At 43.1% G+C, this 17,545-nt stretch overlaps 1 protein-coding gene across 4 annotated transcripts in view; it reads left to right on the plus strand.

The window, feature by feature from the left end:
• VDR (vitamin D receptor) overlaps positions 1-17,545 on the plus strand; it is a 99,349-nt gene that overhangs the window by 32,840 nt on the left and 48,964 nt on the right. For all 4 annotated transcript variants that reach the window (XM_078384628.1, XM_020784506.3, XM_078384629.1 and 1 more), the window contains one exon: positions 14,079-14,150. In XM_078384628.1, the coding sequence (XP_078240754.1) occupies positions 14,087-14,150 (64 nt within the window). In that variant the 5' untranslated portion in view covers positions 14,079-14,086. The remainder of the gene's footprint in view (positions 1-14,078; positions 14,151-17,545) is intronic.

The raw sequence follows: 17,545 nt of genomic DNA on the forward strand, positions 1-17,545 counted from the left end.
TCTGCTGGCAATGGTGGTAGGTTTTTGCTTGCTTGTTTGCTTTTGGCGGGAATCCCGGTGCCCCACAGGAGGGGAGGAGAGAAACAGACTCATTCTCCCGCCCCCCAGGTTAGGGCTCCAGCAGTAGCTGGAAGTAGCCCCTTCCCTGCCTGTTTTTCTCCCCTCTCCTCCCCTCCTGGGGGGCACCCGGATTCCCACCGGGTAGCCTCCCCCACACAGCAGCCCTTGGCTCTTCCCCCCCCCCCCAGCTGGCCAGAAGGGCAGGGCAGCGAGCCCTCCTCGTGTGCAGCATTGCCTTCTTGGGAAACTTCTGGCCAGTGGGGGGGAGAAGGGGGGAAGCCAAAGGCTGCTGGGTGGGGGCAGCTAAGGGCTCCTACCTGGCGGGAGTCTGGGTGCCTCAAGGGAGGGAAGGAGAGAAACAGGCAGGCCAAGATGAGCCAAGAAAGCTAAAAGGAAGTGGGGCTCAGGCAGCAGGGGATGCTTTCCCTGCCGGAGAAGGAGGAGGCAAGGGCTGCCGTGAGCAATGGAACCGCCGCTGCAAGGGTGGGAGTGAGGCTTTGATGGGAGGCCCCGGAAGGTGAGCCACACTAGGGGGATGTGGCGGCAGCGGCCGCGGGGAAGCCGCCCTCCTGGAGCCTCGGAAGTGGACGAGCAGCAGCACTCCCTGCGGCCCAGCCTGGCCCACCTTTCCCGCCTGGGAAGAGTCAGCCAGGCAGGAACGCGTGTGCGTGCTCCACCCCCCCGCTTGCCCTGGGTGGGGCGGCCCCAAGCCCGGTGGCTGGCTGTTGGCGCTTCCCAAGCGGCCTGCCGTGTGGCGGCTTCCCCATAGGGAAGGGGCGCTGTGGGAACAGTTAGGAGCGCAATACACACCCCTCCCTGGGGGGCCGAAGACTTGTGTCCACGGCCCGGTTCCAGCAAGCCCACGGACCACCGCCGGGCCGCGGACCAGGGGTTGGGGACCCCTGATCTACTGTGTCAGGCTTGTACTGATGTGAAGAACTTAAAGTGATAAAAATTCATGTCAAGATGGAATTTGCCAGGTGTGTTTTTTTTTTAAGATGTAAGGAAGGAAAGATGCAGGCTGCATTAGTTTAGGATATCTTATAGGGTTATTGTAGAATTATCAAGATAATTACATAATGGGCAGTATCCTATTGCATGACCATCTGCATGCAACTCAAGGTTGTACCTGTAGTAGTTATGATAGCTCAAAGGAGGAAATGTTGTCCATGAAGCACTTCCACCAATGTATTGTGCATTTGGTCGTGCCATGGACATAGGACTGATTGTGCAATTGAATTGTACAGAATTGCACAATTTCTTGTTGCTGAGCATGACGCCTATCACGTTTATGTCAGCATAACTTTGTTATGTACAGTGGTTTGCCTGATGTGTGAATAGGGGTTTGCCTGATGTATTATTTGTGTGCAGTATACTGTATATTGTAATGACACAGTATTTTACTTTCCTAAATAAATATCCTCATGTATTCCTCCTTACTCTTTGGTGTATGAATTAGATATCACAAGATATGGTGAGGACTGTGAGCTTTGGTGGCTTTTTAAAAGCAGAAGTAATTGTTTTTACTTGGAAATCTTTTGAATGTTTCCTACCCAGTAGCTGTGAAATAAAAATTACAGTATGCAATCTTCCAGCAGAGCACAAGCACACGCAACTGTTGTCCTCAGTGTTGCAAAACTCTTATTTGATTATCACAACTTGTTGGTTGTACCTTGTCTCACATTATTAGGGGAGAGGAAATGTAAATCTATTAAAGAAAAGTTTGACCTTAAAGTACTGTTAGAAAATCAGAACAATATTGGTTCTTGCAGATTTTTTCCTTGAGATTTCTGAGCTAAGCTTCAGGATATGTGATCTGGTTGTCTTAACTGAATTAAAAAAAAGATTTCCTTAGATTTCTGACAAATTTTATAGCAAAATTCAATGTATAAAAGAACTTAGATTTGGAAAAGTGGGTTTAAGCCTATGCAGTTGGCAAAGCTTATCATTTGGAAAGGTGATCATTATTACTATATGTATCTTCATTTTTAACAATTTTAGAGCTCGATATGTAAGGACTTAAATTTCTTCATCCATTTTCAAAGGAACAATTTTATAGACTTACACTTTAAGCCCAGTCTTCTGATATTCTGATTGTTCCTTTTCACCTGTAAGATTGAAAGCAGTTGTTGTTCCTTCTGTCTTACATGCACACCATTCTCAGAATGCTGTAATTCAAGACCTTACAGTATTTCAGACCATGTTTTTTTCCTCAGCAAAGTGGTAGAGGGTGGTGGCTGACCTGCTCCAGGCCCTTTTGGATGAAACCAACACCCTGGATCCATTTCAGTCGGGCTTCAGGCCACACCATGGTATGGAAACGGCGTTGGTCACTCTGTTTGATGACCTGCTGAGGGAGGCCAACAGGCAAAACGTCTCTTCTCAATATCTCAGCCGCCTTCGATACCATCGACCATGGTATCCTCCTGGGGAGGCTCTCCAAGCTGAGAATTGGTGGTCTGGCACTTGCCTGGCTCTGATCCTTCTTGGAGGATCATCCCCAGAGAGTACAGCTTGGGGAGAGTTATTGGCTCTGTGTCATCTTAATTGTGGAGTTCCGCAGGGCTCAGTTATCTCCCCAGTGCTGTTTAATATCTACATGAGGCCACTGGGTCAGTTCATCAGGGGGTGTGGGGCTTTGTGTCATCAGTACGCTGATGACAACCAGCTCTACATCACCTTTTCTCCACAACAGTGGGTGCCGTTTTGTCCCTTCAGCGCTGCCTGGGGTCTGTTCTGCAGTAGATACAGGTGAATAGTCTGAGGCAGAACCTGGACAAGACAGAGATCTTGAGGGTGGGTGGCCCTGATATCAGTGGTTTGGGGAACTCCCTCTCTTTTGGGGGGGTGACTCTCACCACAAAGAATTTGGTTCACAGTCTGGGGGTCCATCTTGACCCAGCACTTACCATGGAGACCCAGGTAGCATCAGTGATCTGTATCGCCTATTTCCATCTTTGACGGATTGCCCAGCTGCATTCCTATCTTGATGTCGGGGCCCTCACCACTCTCGTCCATGCACTTGTAGTCTCGAGATTAGACTACCGTAATGTACTCTACATGGGACTACCTTTGAGATTGGTGCGGAAGCTTCAAATGGTGCAGAACGCGGCGACCAGACTTCTTACTATGGTGAGAAAACATCAACATATCTCCCCTACTCTGGCTGCCCTGCATTGTCTGCCCGTTTCCGTGTTGATTTCAACATACTAATGATGACATATCGGTGTAGGTCATAAACTGATATGCCATCATTACATATCGGACATAAACAGTTTAGGTCACAGGTGTCAAAAGCAAGGCCCGCGGGCCAAATCCGGCCCCCCAGACCTCGACTGATGGCCCGCGGAGCCGCCGCCAGCCTTGCAGCCTCCCCCCCCTTTTTTTCAATGAATTTACTCCGTGCCTACACGGAGTAAATTCATTGAAAAAATGGCTCAAGTTAACAAGGCTACGTCCTCCTTCCGATTGGCTGTGGCGCTGTCACTCCTTTCCTCTCCCTCCGCCCCCGCTCCCCCTCCCTCCCGTGCCTGTTCCTTGCTCGCTCTCGGCCTGAGGCGAGAGCCGTTCCCAAGGCCGCGCGAGGAGGGGGCTCCGCGCCGCCTCTGTCGCCCGGAAGGGAAGGGAAGGGAAGGGAAGGGAAGGGAAGGGGAGCGGTGGGAGTTCCTGGCCGGGCTCCGAGGCGGAGGGAGGAGATGCTGGGGGGACGCGGGAGGCAGCGGCCAGTGCGGCCCTGAGGAGAGGGAGAGAAGAGGGAACGCGGAGCGATGCGCCAGCCCGGTTGGGTAACGTCGGAGGCGGCCGTTCGACCCAGCCGCGGAGAGAAGGGAGGGAGGGCTGGCTGGTTGCTCGCTTCCCTTCCCTTCCCTGACGTTCCATTCTCTCTCTTGCTCGATTGGAATGCCTGAGGATTTGAAAGGACCGAAGAATGCGTTTTTTTTTTGCGAGATCCAAGCAGAGTTGCATATACTAAATAACTCTCTCTCTCTCTCTCTCTCTCTCTCACACACACACACACACACACACACACACACACACACACACACACACACACACAGACAGACCCCGGCACTTTCCCTTCCTTCACACACACATACGCATTCTCTTCCTTCCTGTAACTCTCTCTGTCTTTCTCTCTCACACACACAGAACCCGGCACTTTCTCTTCCTTCACACACACACACACACACACACACACACACACACACACACACACACACACACACACACACACACACACACACACACACACACACACACACACACACACACGTTCTCTTCCTTCCTGTATCTCTCTCACACACAGAAACACACACACAGAGACCCCGGCACTTTCTCTTCCTACACACACACACACACACACACACACACACACACACACACACACACACACACACACACACACACATTCTTTTCCTGTATCTCTCTTTCTCTCACACACACACACACACACAGGCACTTTCTCTTCCTTCACACACAAACACACACACACACACACACACACACACTTTCTCTTCCTTCCTTTTCCCACCAAGTCGGATGGGGTCCTTGCAAGGCCATCAGTACAGATACAACCGGCCCTTTGATGGGGACCAAACTGCTGATGCGGCCCCCGATGAATTTGAGTTTGACACCCCTGGTTTAGGTAATATCTGGCAGAGTGCCTCCTCCCACCTAGATCTACCCAAATCACTCAATTTAGTCAAGATGGGCGGCTGAGGGGCCTAATGCCGAGGGAGACCCGAAGAGAAAGAACAAGAAAGCGGGCCTTCTCGACAGTGATCCCTTGCCTCTGGAACAATCTTCCCCCAGAAATTTGTCTGGGTCCCTCGCTGGGTGTTTTTAAGAGCCAGCTCAAGACCTGGCACTTTACGCGGGCCTTCCCTCTTGTCAATATCTAATGTATTTGCTATTTTTAATTGTATTAATGTTGTTTTATTTTTTATTATTCTTGAGTGTTGTTAGCGAGCCAAAGTAGACTTTGGTCTAGATGGGCAAGATATAAAATAAACAAATAAATCCTTTGCTATACAGTATACAGTGGTGCCTCACTTAACAACGTTAATTCGTTCCAGCGAAATTGCTGTAGAGCAAAAACGTTGTAAAGCGAAAATAAAAAACCCATTGGAACACATTAAAACGCGGTTAATGAGTTCCAATGGGCTAAAAACTCACCGTCCAGCAAAGATCCTCCATACGGCAGCCATTTTCGGTGCTTGCATAGTGAAGAATCCATCCCTAAGCACAGCAAGGAGCCATTTTGAGCCCCCGGTGGCCATTTTGAAAACCCGACGATCAGCTGTTTTGATCATCGTAATGCGAAGAATCGGTTCCCGAAGCAGGGAACCGATCTTCGGAAAAGCGAAAAAAAACCATTTAGACCATTGTTTTGTGATCGCAGTTGCAATCGCAAAAACATTGTCGTGAAGCGGATTCATCGTAATGCGGGGTAATCCTTAGGCAGGGCGTGACTGTATACTAATTTGGAAGTCAATCCCACTGGATTCAGTAGAGATTATTTCTCAGTGGAGATGCATTGAATAGGCATGCCCCTAGAAACTGCACTGTTAGGCTCTTGAAACAGGGAGCTGACAACAAGATCGATTTAAAGGGGTGAATAAATAGCTCTGCCTATCATTGTTAAATTTAGTAACCCTGCACACACTGATACGGGATTCTTACAGGCCTGTAATGCATCAAATAACGTATCTCCAGAGCAGAGCTGTAAAAGGACTACATGTCTGAAAGAACTGTCTCTGCTGTTATATTTAAGTTATGTTCAGAGGGAAATGTTCTGCCTGCTGCGAATTTAGATGCCAACTGTGTCTGCATATCAGCATCAGTAACATCTTTACAGGTCCTAACAATGACAACCAGAACATCATTACTTATTCATCTTCCATAATATGATCTATGCTGTCCTCTTCTAGCAGTGCCTCTTGGCATTCTGCACAGGACAGAGAGAACAGTCTCTATGTAGGAGAGTGCATGAGCACAAATCTGGCATCAGAAATAGCATTACCTAAAAGTGAATGTCACCACCCAAAAGTGAGCATTTCAGCCTCCCAAGACACTCCCCTCGAAAGTCGCTATTATGGAGACAAAATAAGTTCCAAAATTTATGTTGTATGCAATTCCTTATTCTACAGTAGCCAGGAGTGAAGAAGGAGACAGCAGAAATTGGCTCCATAAACAAGTTCCAGTGTGTCTCTGAGGATCTCAATAGAGATTTTCAGCACACTACATTTATTAATAACCCACTTTTCTGTAATAAGATAGGGATTTAAAACAGGTTATCAGTCCTTGACAGACTGACTTCTCTCCCAGAAACATCTCTTAGCGTTGCTGGGACAGCCAAATCCACCTGACCTATGGACCTGCTAACCAAAGTCATTGACAGATTGACAATTCCATTCCTGTGTTAATCAGCCTTTGCAACTGCTGTATTTTTTAATCTGTATCCTCACCTGGTCATGTGGATATGTATATAAATATGAATATTCATAGCATATATTTATACTTCTTTGTCTGAGGAAATTGATTTTGAACTATGAGTTCACACTGAAATAAAACTAGAAAGAATAGGAAAAGGCTGTGTGGTTCAGGATTACACAAATGCAAGACTTAGGTGAGACTTTATTGAACCATTAAAAATCAGCTTTTAATTTGTGTGATTTTTTTTTAGTGGTTCAATAAAGGTATCACCTAACTCTTGCATTTGTGAAATAAAACTGTTTTTAAAGTGCTACAGTATTTTCTCTCTTTTTTCCCCCTTTAACTCTGAACTTGTTTTCTTTGGCAGAATTTGGCTCAACATAACCAACAACTGAGAGAGGATTTAAATCAGCTATTTATCTTTTCCGAGGATGTTTGCAAGATATACCCTATGATAATAATGCTATTGTCACATTGCAAGTTCTTTAGTCATGTCTATAACTCATTCCATTTATTCCCACCTTAATTTTGTACATTGTGTCTAAATAACTCTATTTCATGTGCCTGAGGAAATGGGTTATGAAAACACATACTCAGAAAGGTTTGTTACTCTTACAGTTGTCCCAAAGAACTGACTGAAACCTTCACAGATATATTGTCACAAAAGTTTTTGTTTTGTGTTGTCTTTATATTAGTTATACACTCTGAAAACATGAGCATCTCAAATTGAGGCGTCCGACAAATAACACCCTTGGTTTTTGTGTGTGCATTTTCATGGTTGCCAATTCAAAGTGGAAATTAAATGAAGATGCATATTATATGACGTTAGTGGCCCAAGCCACCTCAGAGAGATCATTAAGCACATTTCATTTTTCCCAGAGCTGGAGGCTGCAATGCAATAATAGTGAGAAAGTGAGTGTTTCTTTGGCAAAGACTCCATGGTTAGTAACATGAAAAAAAGGGGAAGAGTTCGCAAGCTCATGAGTATTAATACTCATCTCTCCAACACCTGGACCAGTGGGTGCCCACCCCTACCCCTTTAAAAAAAACCCTCAAAGTCTTAAACCTCAGGTTGAAGAAATACTTTTTTGACTCTTAATGATGCTAAGTTTGCTCTGCTCAGCTACATGCAGTATTTTCTCTGTCCTCACCCTATGTCAGAGCGCACAGCCTCATGATTTCCTAAGGAGAAGCAAGCAGTACTGTTTTCCTTCTTCATCAGGACATCAGTCTTCCTTCCTTACAGTGTGTGTGGACTTAACATCAAGCTGTGGAGGACTGATGGAAAGTGTTTGACAATAGGTATGAGTAAAATTATATGCCACCAAGTCAATTCCAACTGATGGCAATCCTTTCCAGCATTTTCTAGATGGATTCAGAAGCAGTTTACTACTGTCGTCTTTGGTGTGTGATGTGGGATGCTGCAACTTCCTGAAGAATACACAGGTTGACTTTTCTTTTGGGAGACACTGTAGGGAATAAAACTCCCAACCCTTGACTCTTCAGCTAGATACTTAATTAATGGAGCCAGCCAGCCAGCTTGTAGGCCACATGTAGTGTCTCATCCATATCTGTACACAGCCTAGTTCAGCTGAGCAAATACGCTGTTAGATGCCTGTTACTGTGGAACTATAATGAGTGATAGTAGCTGTTTGGTTTTTCCAAACAAATTGGATGATGGCACAGAAAATTAATACCAGCAAGAGCGATAAAAACTAGCTGACGGTTTATAATGAAGTCAGGAAAGGAAGAACAAGTAGCAAAATATCTTAAGGGGGAATAGAATCCATAGTGTTTTTTAAAAAATTCAAACCATTGATATTAAGAACACAAATGATACTCAGGTCCATAGAAGATCAGACCAAAGGCCTTTTTAGTCACTGCAGTAACCAAACAGATCCCTATGTAAAGCTTGTGACCAGGATATTATGACTACTATTCATTGATAAACCAAAATCCTGATCCTGGCAAAAGTGATTTTCAAATATAGTAAAAGTTAGGGTTGTGCACTGCCTTCTTTATTGTATATGTTGTATGCCATCAAGTTGCACCTGACTTTTAGCAAACCTAATAGGGATTTCAAGGTAAGTGACATATTTAATTATTTTTTGTCAGTATAGTACCACCCCACGACTGAGTTTCCGTGGCTGAGCAGGAGTTTGAACCCGGATCTCCTTAGTCCTAGACTATCATTTACCCACTAGTCCACAATGGGCACCACATCTCTACTTTATGGATATATAGTGAGTAACTGTGTGGTCTCTATCTCCGAAGGTGTTTGAAGGGACAAATCTTTTGGGATTTCTGTGAATACAGATTAAATTATGATGTGTCATATGTTATATCTAATAACATGCAGAGCTTGCACATCTTTGGACTTGAATTCTGGGAAGACTTGTCCTGAAAATTGAACCTTTCCAAATTCTGATAAAATATAATTGGCATTGAAATGTCCTAGTAGTGTAAAGTAACTCAGGTTATGTTCTGTGTTATGTGCAAGAGCTGCCTAGAAAATACTTAGCTTCTGATGAGAAATGGCTTCTGTGTTGGGCAGGTAATTTTTTTGAGAGATAAACTATTAAAGAATAGAAGTATTGAGCTGTCTTAAAGAGTAAATATGTTCTTTGACTATTCTCATAAATTTAATAAAATAGTTATGTTGCACGTGTACTTATTTAGTCAGCAGTTGAGAAATGAAATTTTAATATTATAATGGAACTGTGTGTCCCATTTCCAAAGGAGACAGTTTAATCCCAGGCAGCCAGAACGGCGACTTCAATCTTAGGAACATTCCCTGGAAGCGGTATTAGTCATAGTTATAATGTGTAGGGAAAATCCGTATGGCTTTTTATTATTTCTGTATGTATCATAGGGAATGTATCTAGGTATCTTAATTGCCCTTGTGTAATTAGAACATGATACTAAACTAATAAATTCAGAGTCTAAAAAGGCTTGGTCTGAAGATAAAGCAGCAAAACAGAAGGTGGAGAGTGATAGCTATGTGCATGTTAATATGGTGCCTGTAACTTCTTTGTGTATGTTGCCTTGCCAGTTGCACTCCCAGACTCTACTCTTCCTTAAGCTATGAGGTGCCACTTGGGTGTCAAGATTTAGGTGTGACTCAGCTTTAGACAGAGATTCAGAAACAGCCTTGTGTCATGCAAGTCACACATAAGCTTCTCTTTATAATTTTTAAAGATTGTGATCTGTTTAAAAAGTGTGTTCATAAGATATCTGATTTAGCCTGTTTAACAGTAGGAGAGATTTGGTTACCAGAAGAAAAAGAACCAGCAAGACTAGGCTTCATAGAATTTTGAGTCTTCACCTTGGCCAAAGAACTTTTCCAGCATCTTTTAAGCAATCTGTTTTGTCTTCGATGATACAGCAAAATCTTATTAAGGAAACCGTTTTGAACCTAGAATGACTGCTTGTGGCACAAGGGAAAGGAAAGTGTGGTTGGAGATGCCAGAACAAAAAATGAGTTTTGTATTGTTGTTTTTGGTGGAAGTTGCTCTTCCTGGAAAAAGAGATTGGCTTTTGCAAATGCTTACTCCAAGCCATAGCAATGTGAATGGGAACAGGATACATACTTTACCAGCTACAGCTTCCCATGTTACTGCAAGTGTTCCCTTGCAGATCTTACCAAGAAGTGTGTTTCTGTAAATGGCAGAAAGCATCTGTGCCTTCAGCTGATACTAGCTTTGTGGTCAAATATATACTGACAGGTGCTTGAAACTCTGCCACGAGTGAGGTTCCGATGCCTGAAATTGTTAAAGGTGATGTAGTGAACTAGAAGGCTGCTATTTTACTGGTGGCCACTAGAGATGGGGGTATTCGTATGCGAATATCCTCACACAGGTGGAAATAATGAGGGTCTGACCCCATGGGACTGGATTGTCCACTCACGATTTCGTTGCTGCCACCGGCTCCGCGGAGGCTTCCTATCGTGCTGTTCTCCGCAATGGATTAGCCACTCTGCAACCTAGCAGAGAGGCTTGTCATCCCGCCTCCTGTCAGGAGTGGGTAATCATTTGCTGACAACAGCATGATAGGAAGCCTCTGTGGAGCTGGCGGCAGCAGCAAAATTGTGAATGGACAGTTATTTCCACTAACCCGTGTTATTTCCACCTCTGTGGAGATATTCATACAGTATATGAATACGAATACCCCCATCTCTAGTGGCCACAATTTACATAAAAATATCTATGACATTCTTATCTGACCCAACTGCCAGGTAGTGTATTAGCCCTGGAACAGCAGACCTGGATTTTGAGATCTCTGTTAGTGACTTTTAGTTTTCTTGAACCCAGTGAATCATCTGTGACTCATACTTAATGAGAGCCAAGTTTTGCATTTGCTAGCTTTTGGAGTAAATTTAAATATATCTGGTGGTGTCTGTGGAGCCATTGTGAGGCATGGCTGCTACACCCTATATTTAAAAATTGCCAAGTATTAAACAGCCTAGTAATCAAGCAAAGATGTTTTAATTCCAGAAGATGAGAGGACAATGATTTTGTGGAGCTTAAGGACCTCTGAATGTGAAGCGATACATCACCATATTTCTAAGGAGATATTGGAGGTGGTACAGGTATACGTGATAACAGGCCTTTTTGCAAATATGCAGAAGCAAAGAGGGTCTAAAGAATATAAGAAAAGGTCTTCTGAATCAGATCAGAACCCTACTGATTTCCTGCATCCAAAATGTGGGTGCAACTTTGGCCTGTTGTTCCCTTGCAGCAGGTATGCAGAGATATATGGTGTCTCATGCTGAAGGCACAGTGGCAAGGAGCTGCTGATAGCTTTGTCTACCAGGAATCTGTCAAATCCATTTTTGCATTCATTCAGGTTAGCGCCTGTCACTAGTCCTCGCAGTAGCAAATCCTATAGCTTTAACACTTGCTGTGTGAAGAATTCTCTGTCCTGAATCTCCCACTAGGATCTTCTGTATTAATTTATCTGAAACTCTGAAAAATCTCATGTAATTTGTGTGCATGAATTCTTTTGTTATAGAAATATACTGTTTTATATACTGTATACTACTTTTGGAAAATGTTGGCATCTTAATACAGAAGAAAGACTAGAGGCTGTTGTTGTCCTATCTGGGGACAAACAACCAGAAAACATGCTGAAACAAAAAAAGAGGCTATAGAGTTCTTAGCCCTGAGCCATTTTCCAGGTTCCCAAATGCCATAGTGTTTTTTATTATTATTAGTTGAAATAGATACACTTGGTGACAATGAGTTGATGGTTACAAAAGGAACAGAACTAGACAAGATGTCTGTCAGATCTTGCAGGCAAACTGCTTTGGTATAGTTGCAGACCTTGAGCTTTATACAAGCCTGAGGTGAAAGGTCTTGCCTGTCAACTGATAATTTGACACGTTTATATAGGTAGTATTTCATTTTTCAGGTACAGTGGACCCTTGACTTATGGAATTAATCCGTATTGGAATGGTGGCCACAGGTCGAAAAGTCCGTAGGTCGACGGTCCATTGCTCTCCGAGGGCTTCCCTGCCGCTGCTGGAGGCCTCACGGGAGTTCCTGGCTGTCGCCGCTGCCAAAGTCCTCCGAGGGCTTCTCCGCCGCCATGGGAGGCCTGTCAGAGGACGTCTGCGGCCGCCGCTGGCGGCGTTCCCAGAGTACACAGGGGCTACCAGGGGAGGGCTTCCCCGGTAGGCTTGATCTACCAGGCTTTCCCGGTGGGTAGACTGGGCCTACCAGGGGAAGCCCTCCCCTGGTAGAGCTGGTATACCCTGGGAAAGCTGGCAGCGATGGACAGCCTCCGGAGGCAGGATTGGCGGTGAGGGGGACCTTCAGAGGCCTTCCAGGGCTTCTCTGCTGCCATGGGAGGCCTCTCGGAGTTGTCCGCTGTCGCCGATTGTGCCTCCAAAGCAGGGCGCGATCGGCCGTCCGGAGGCACGATCGGTGGCCTACAGACCGGAAGGGGCAGGTGGGGAAAGTGCCAAATCTGAATTTGGCGCTTTCCCCGCCTCCCCCTTCCGGTCCATAGGTTGATTCTCTGGCCGCAAGTTGAAGTGAAATTTTGCAGCCGGAGAAGTCTGTAAGTCAAAAAGTGCGCAGGTGGAGCCGTGTATAAGTCGAGGGTCCACTGTAGTATCCCACCTACAGCGATACATGTCTCCCAAAGTAAAACTGGTTTCTTCATTTTTTCAGTCAGGTATTCCAAGTCTCTGTCCTTCATCCATTGCTTTACCACATTGTCATCTTCATAACAATTGCCTTTCAAATCCCATGTCATGTTTACGGAGAAGCAAAGGTTGCAAGGTGTGAGATCAGGACTATAGGGAGGGCTGGGTTTGGTCTGGGTATCCATGCATGCTTGGCTCCTGTGACAATCTCTTTGAGACCTGTCATTCACAAATATTCCATCAACATATTTGTTACTATAAACAGTCTTTATCTGCTAATCTAGTTCAGTACAAATGTCTTCCCCCGCTGCAGTAAAACAAAGTCAGTAAAAGCACACTGGTTTTGATGTGTGTTGTCATAGTTACCAAAGTAGCATTCATTGATAGGTTATTTAATATTGTATTTATTTATAATGTTTCTATGCCGTCCTTGTCCCCAAAAGGACCCAAAGTGGCTTACATCACTAAAACAAAATTTAAAAGCTAAAACATTAAGTATGCAAATATTTAAAAAATAATTAAACAAGCGTACTATATTAAAATGGTAACTAAGATCAATATTAAAACACATTTAAAACAACAGAGCACAACAGTCCATTTAAAACACCTCTTGGACCACTAGTCGTTAAGGAAAAGCCTGCCTGAAGAGAAAGGTCTTTGCTAGTAACTTAGTGTGCATTACAACATTGAATCTCTGTGTTGAGTATGTGGAGGGCAGATGAGTTGCGTGCACGATAATCCACTGAAGTGTAAAGCATCTGCTCTTTGACTTCTACAATCAAACAGACAAAATTCTTCAACTTACCCTTGTAGCAAGCATACCCCAGAAGTACATCTGAAACATGAGTGATATATACTGTTCCGTTTTTCTCTGTCTGCCTATAAGTTTGATAGATTGTTTAAGGCAAAAGGTAGAAGAATCCTTTAAGCACCAGACCACCTCTCTTACTATAAATACCTTAAGAACAACAACTTTATTTAGGTTTGTCGTAGAAATCATGCAAATGAGAGAGGGTTCCATTCATTGGTAATCACCCTTCTGTCTAATCGGGCCAAGTTTATTGAGAAGAAAAAATCTCTAGACATGGATAGTGAACAGCATTTCTTCTTGAAATTTATGTTAAATGACTGAGATTTCCTGTTGTAGTGCCCTCGGAGTAATGCAATCAGCACCTAGCATTATCACCTCTGGCGTGATGATGCACATTCTTGGGAAGCAACGTTGAGCTGACACTTTCTGGTTTTTTTTAATTCTACAGGGGTGTGGTGGATTATTTGCCAGAGGCCACACCCCTTTAATGTATGTTGCTTACGTCAATTGACTGACATTATAAGCTAGAGTAAATTCCCAAGCTCAGGTAGATCCTGAGATAATGAAACAGTCTTGACAAGTGCTGGACGTTAAATTGTTGCCTTTCTGTTTTTTGGATCTCAGGTAGCTCCATGTCACAATTTCAGAGCCCGTGGCAGTTGTACCAGCAGAGTACACCAAATGATCTGGATGATGGTAAAGTATTTCTCTTTCTCTAAAAATGTTAATGTAATATAATATACTGTCCCTTTCCCACTCAGGGAAAGCAATATTCTGTGTTTTTAATGTTGCCTCCTCTTGGCCTCTCAAAAGAGCCAAATGGAAGAACTTTGTGTATGTGTATGTGTTTCTGCTAGTATTTGTGGAGGATGTCAAGTTAAGATTACCAGTGATTTGAAATTGTACTTTTCAAAATACAAGAATATAAGCATTCAAGTTCCTTGAAGACTTTTGCATCTTACAGACTGAGTTATGAATTAAAATATCTTGTCTCACATCTGCTCTAAATTCATGTGGGGGGCTTAGAAGGAACACTTTTGTTAGCTGTCAGCCCTGCATCTGCAAAATGGGGATAACAACACTGCCATTGTCCTCCATTGTTACAAGCATTTAAATCCAAGAACTACGAATACTGCCTGAAGCATTATATAAGTGTTGTGTCTTTATATGTTATGTGCTGTCAAGTCAATTTTGACTTACGACAACCCTGGTAGGGTTTCCAAGGGATGTGAGATATAGGAGGAATGGTTTTGCTGGTGCCACTAGGCAGTAAGTTTCCATGGCTGAGTGGTGATCTGAACCCCAGACTCCTGGGTTCTAGTCTTGACTATCCACTATGCAATTTACTTTCTCCCATATAAATGCTAAACCTCATTATTACATACCACCTTCTTAGGCAAATTCTCTTAATCTGAACATCAGATGCTTTTAATCTCTAAAAGTAAATAAATTTGGACATGTCATTGATTTTGAAGGGGGAACAGCTGGGGGAGGGGTAGAATGAGGGGATTATAGAGACAAAGGTCACAGAGACTGGATTTTGACTCCATTTACAAAACAACATTTAATATTTACTAAATAATAAATTAGGAAGGTGTTGTACTTCCTTTTTTATTGTCCTGTGTTAAGATTGCACAATATACAGATTGACCGTCATAGCCATTTTTATTGATGTTTTGATTTTAAATAATGATGGAAACATGTTAATAACATGTGTATTACTCATTGCTTATGAACGACAAGTAAGTCACTCATAAAAACCAAGGAATAAAGAATTGTTTGTAAGAGGGGTGCTTCCAAGCTCTGTGAGCAGTTTTCTGCTGATCAATGTACTGTACTCTGTGTACTGAAAAACATGTACTGTACATTGGCCTGGTGCACGGCTGACTAATTTGTCTTTGGTAGTAGCATACTTTCCTTTCTCTCATAGAGAATTAATTGCCTGCAAGACTATCTAATATTCTTACATGATTATGTGTCTTCTACACTAGCAAGATGCTAATCTGTTAAGATGTCCCCCTTCTCTTATTCTTTGCAGTTTGCTTCTTCTGTAGGTGTTATTGACTCCTGCATTTCATATCAGTTTTTGGAAAGGTTTAATCAAACCTGATGAGCTAAAAATTCCAACGTATTAGCAAAGGAGCTCTGAGCAAATATTTTAGCTTTATAGCTCTTGTTGATCTAGGGCCAGGCATCTGAATGGAAACATTATAGTTTGGACAAACAGACGTGCCTCTTAAGACCTTATATCTTATCTTCCATTTATTAAACAATGGTTTTTAATAACATCACACTATTTCAGATCACTTTCGCCCAGTTAATAAAGTGCTCTGTGACACAGTCCCATTAGGTAGAAATTTTGTTGTGTGGGGAATAGTAAAAGCAAAAATGATAAACAGTACTTTCAGAAAGTCCCCTTTGGTTGCAAACTCCATAGCTGAGAAACTTCCTCCCAGCAGGACACCTCTGAGGTTTCATTCATGAAACAGGCAAGGCAGTTCTGTGTGAATTGCTTGTTGATGTTGGTTTCAGATTTCAGGTTTAAGTTTTAAATGGAAACTGACATTCAAAGGTTAGCAACTCATCACTGATTAGTACAAATGAAGAAATTCAGTTAACATAGTAACTAATAAGTGCACTTCCAATAGGGCAGAGAATCAGGGTTTGCCTTCCATGCAGACGACTTGAGTTAAGTCCATTAAAAAATATAATTCTAAATTTTCAGTTAAGTGGAAAATAGAAGAGTTGATGCATGAAGCAAATGAATCTTCTTTCGTTGTTCTGTTTTTAAAGTTGGTTGCAGACAACAACCCGGAAAACCCACAACAACCAATTGATTTTAGAGGCTCTCAGTAAGACCAATTGGCTTCTGGATTTAGTGAAGTAGAAGTAATAAGATTGGTTTCAAATAGTGATATAGTACCTCATATACATACATGTCTGCAACTAGATTCTTCTTTCCTAAGGTTCATACTGCATGTAACAGCCGCATGCCCATTTGTCCCAGCCATTTATAAAACTGAGAGTGGAAGCTCTTGGTTAGACTGAAATATAGCTAATCAGAGGACTCATCTTCTCCTAGTCCATCTTCCAAGAATTTGTCTGCTTCATAGAGCTGTAAAGCTCAGATTGAAGCCAGCTGGGAAAATGCATGCGGAATAGAGATTTATAGAGGTAATATTACCTCCCATGTGCAATATACATCGGAATCTTCCTTTGTTTTTTAGCTAATTGGGAGAGACTTGGGCTGAAATAAATGGTGCTAGCGTTGTCTAAGGTTGCTTGAATCCCAGCCTTGCTGGCATGTACAGTTTGACCAGCAGAGCTACATTACCTGTGTATTGTAGCCAAGGGAGTTTGCTGACTTAGCAATATAGTGGTAGGGCTCTTGGGTGCCTGCAGAAACCTGACCTCTCAAAAGTGTTCTAGGTTCCTGTTCCTAAGAACATATTCCCAATTAACCAAGGTGGCCAGGGGCTGACTAAACTCACAGTGGGCCAGATGAAACAGTGTGAGGCCAAACCCCTACTGACCCAGAGGTCTAAGAAAGTCCTTACAGCCAACCTCACTGAGGCCTTATTCTCAGAAAACATTATGGTTTGCTCCCTGGACTGGACAAGGTTTGGATTTTGAGTAACCTAGCTTTTTTCTTGCCCCACCCCTCCTCCACCTTCTTTTTGCTGGCAGATTGAATCCAAGGGATGTATTTCTGTTGGCAGATTGCTGAGATCAGTCAGTAAAAGTGTGTTGCTTAGCCAGCAAAAGAAGGTTCAGCCAAAACAAGGGCATTTCTGCCCACAGAGGCAGCATCTCCTGTTCTTAATCTTGTTTACTAGGGTATCTTCAAGTTAGTATTGCCCTATTAATTTTCAATTTTCATTAAAAACACAAGATCTGAACAGCTTCCCTATGTACTTATAAAGAAAAAAGTGAACATATGCTTAGCATTATTTAGATCTTGGTAGCCATTGTTTTGTGCAATTAATTTGAAGCTACTGGGACAAATCAGATGGTATTTGCTATAATAAAATTTAATTTTAAAAGTCCACATGCAATTTCAGTTAGGGACCTCTGCAAAAATAAAATTAAAA

Source organism: Pogona vitticeps, chromosome 2 (genome assembly GCF_051106095.1).
Source record: "Pogona vitticeps strain Pit_001003342236 chromosome 2, PviZW2.1, whole genome shotgun sequence".
Classification (NCBI taxonomy): domain Eukaryota; kingdom Metazoa; phylum Chordata; class Lepidosauria; order Squamata; family Agamidae; genus Pogona; species Pogona vitticeps.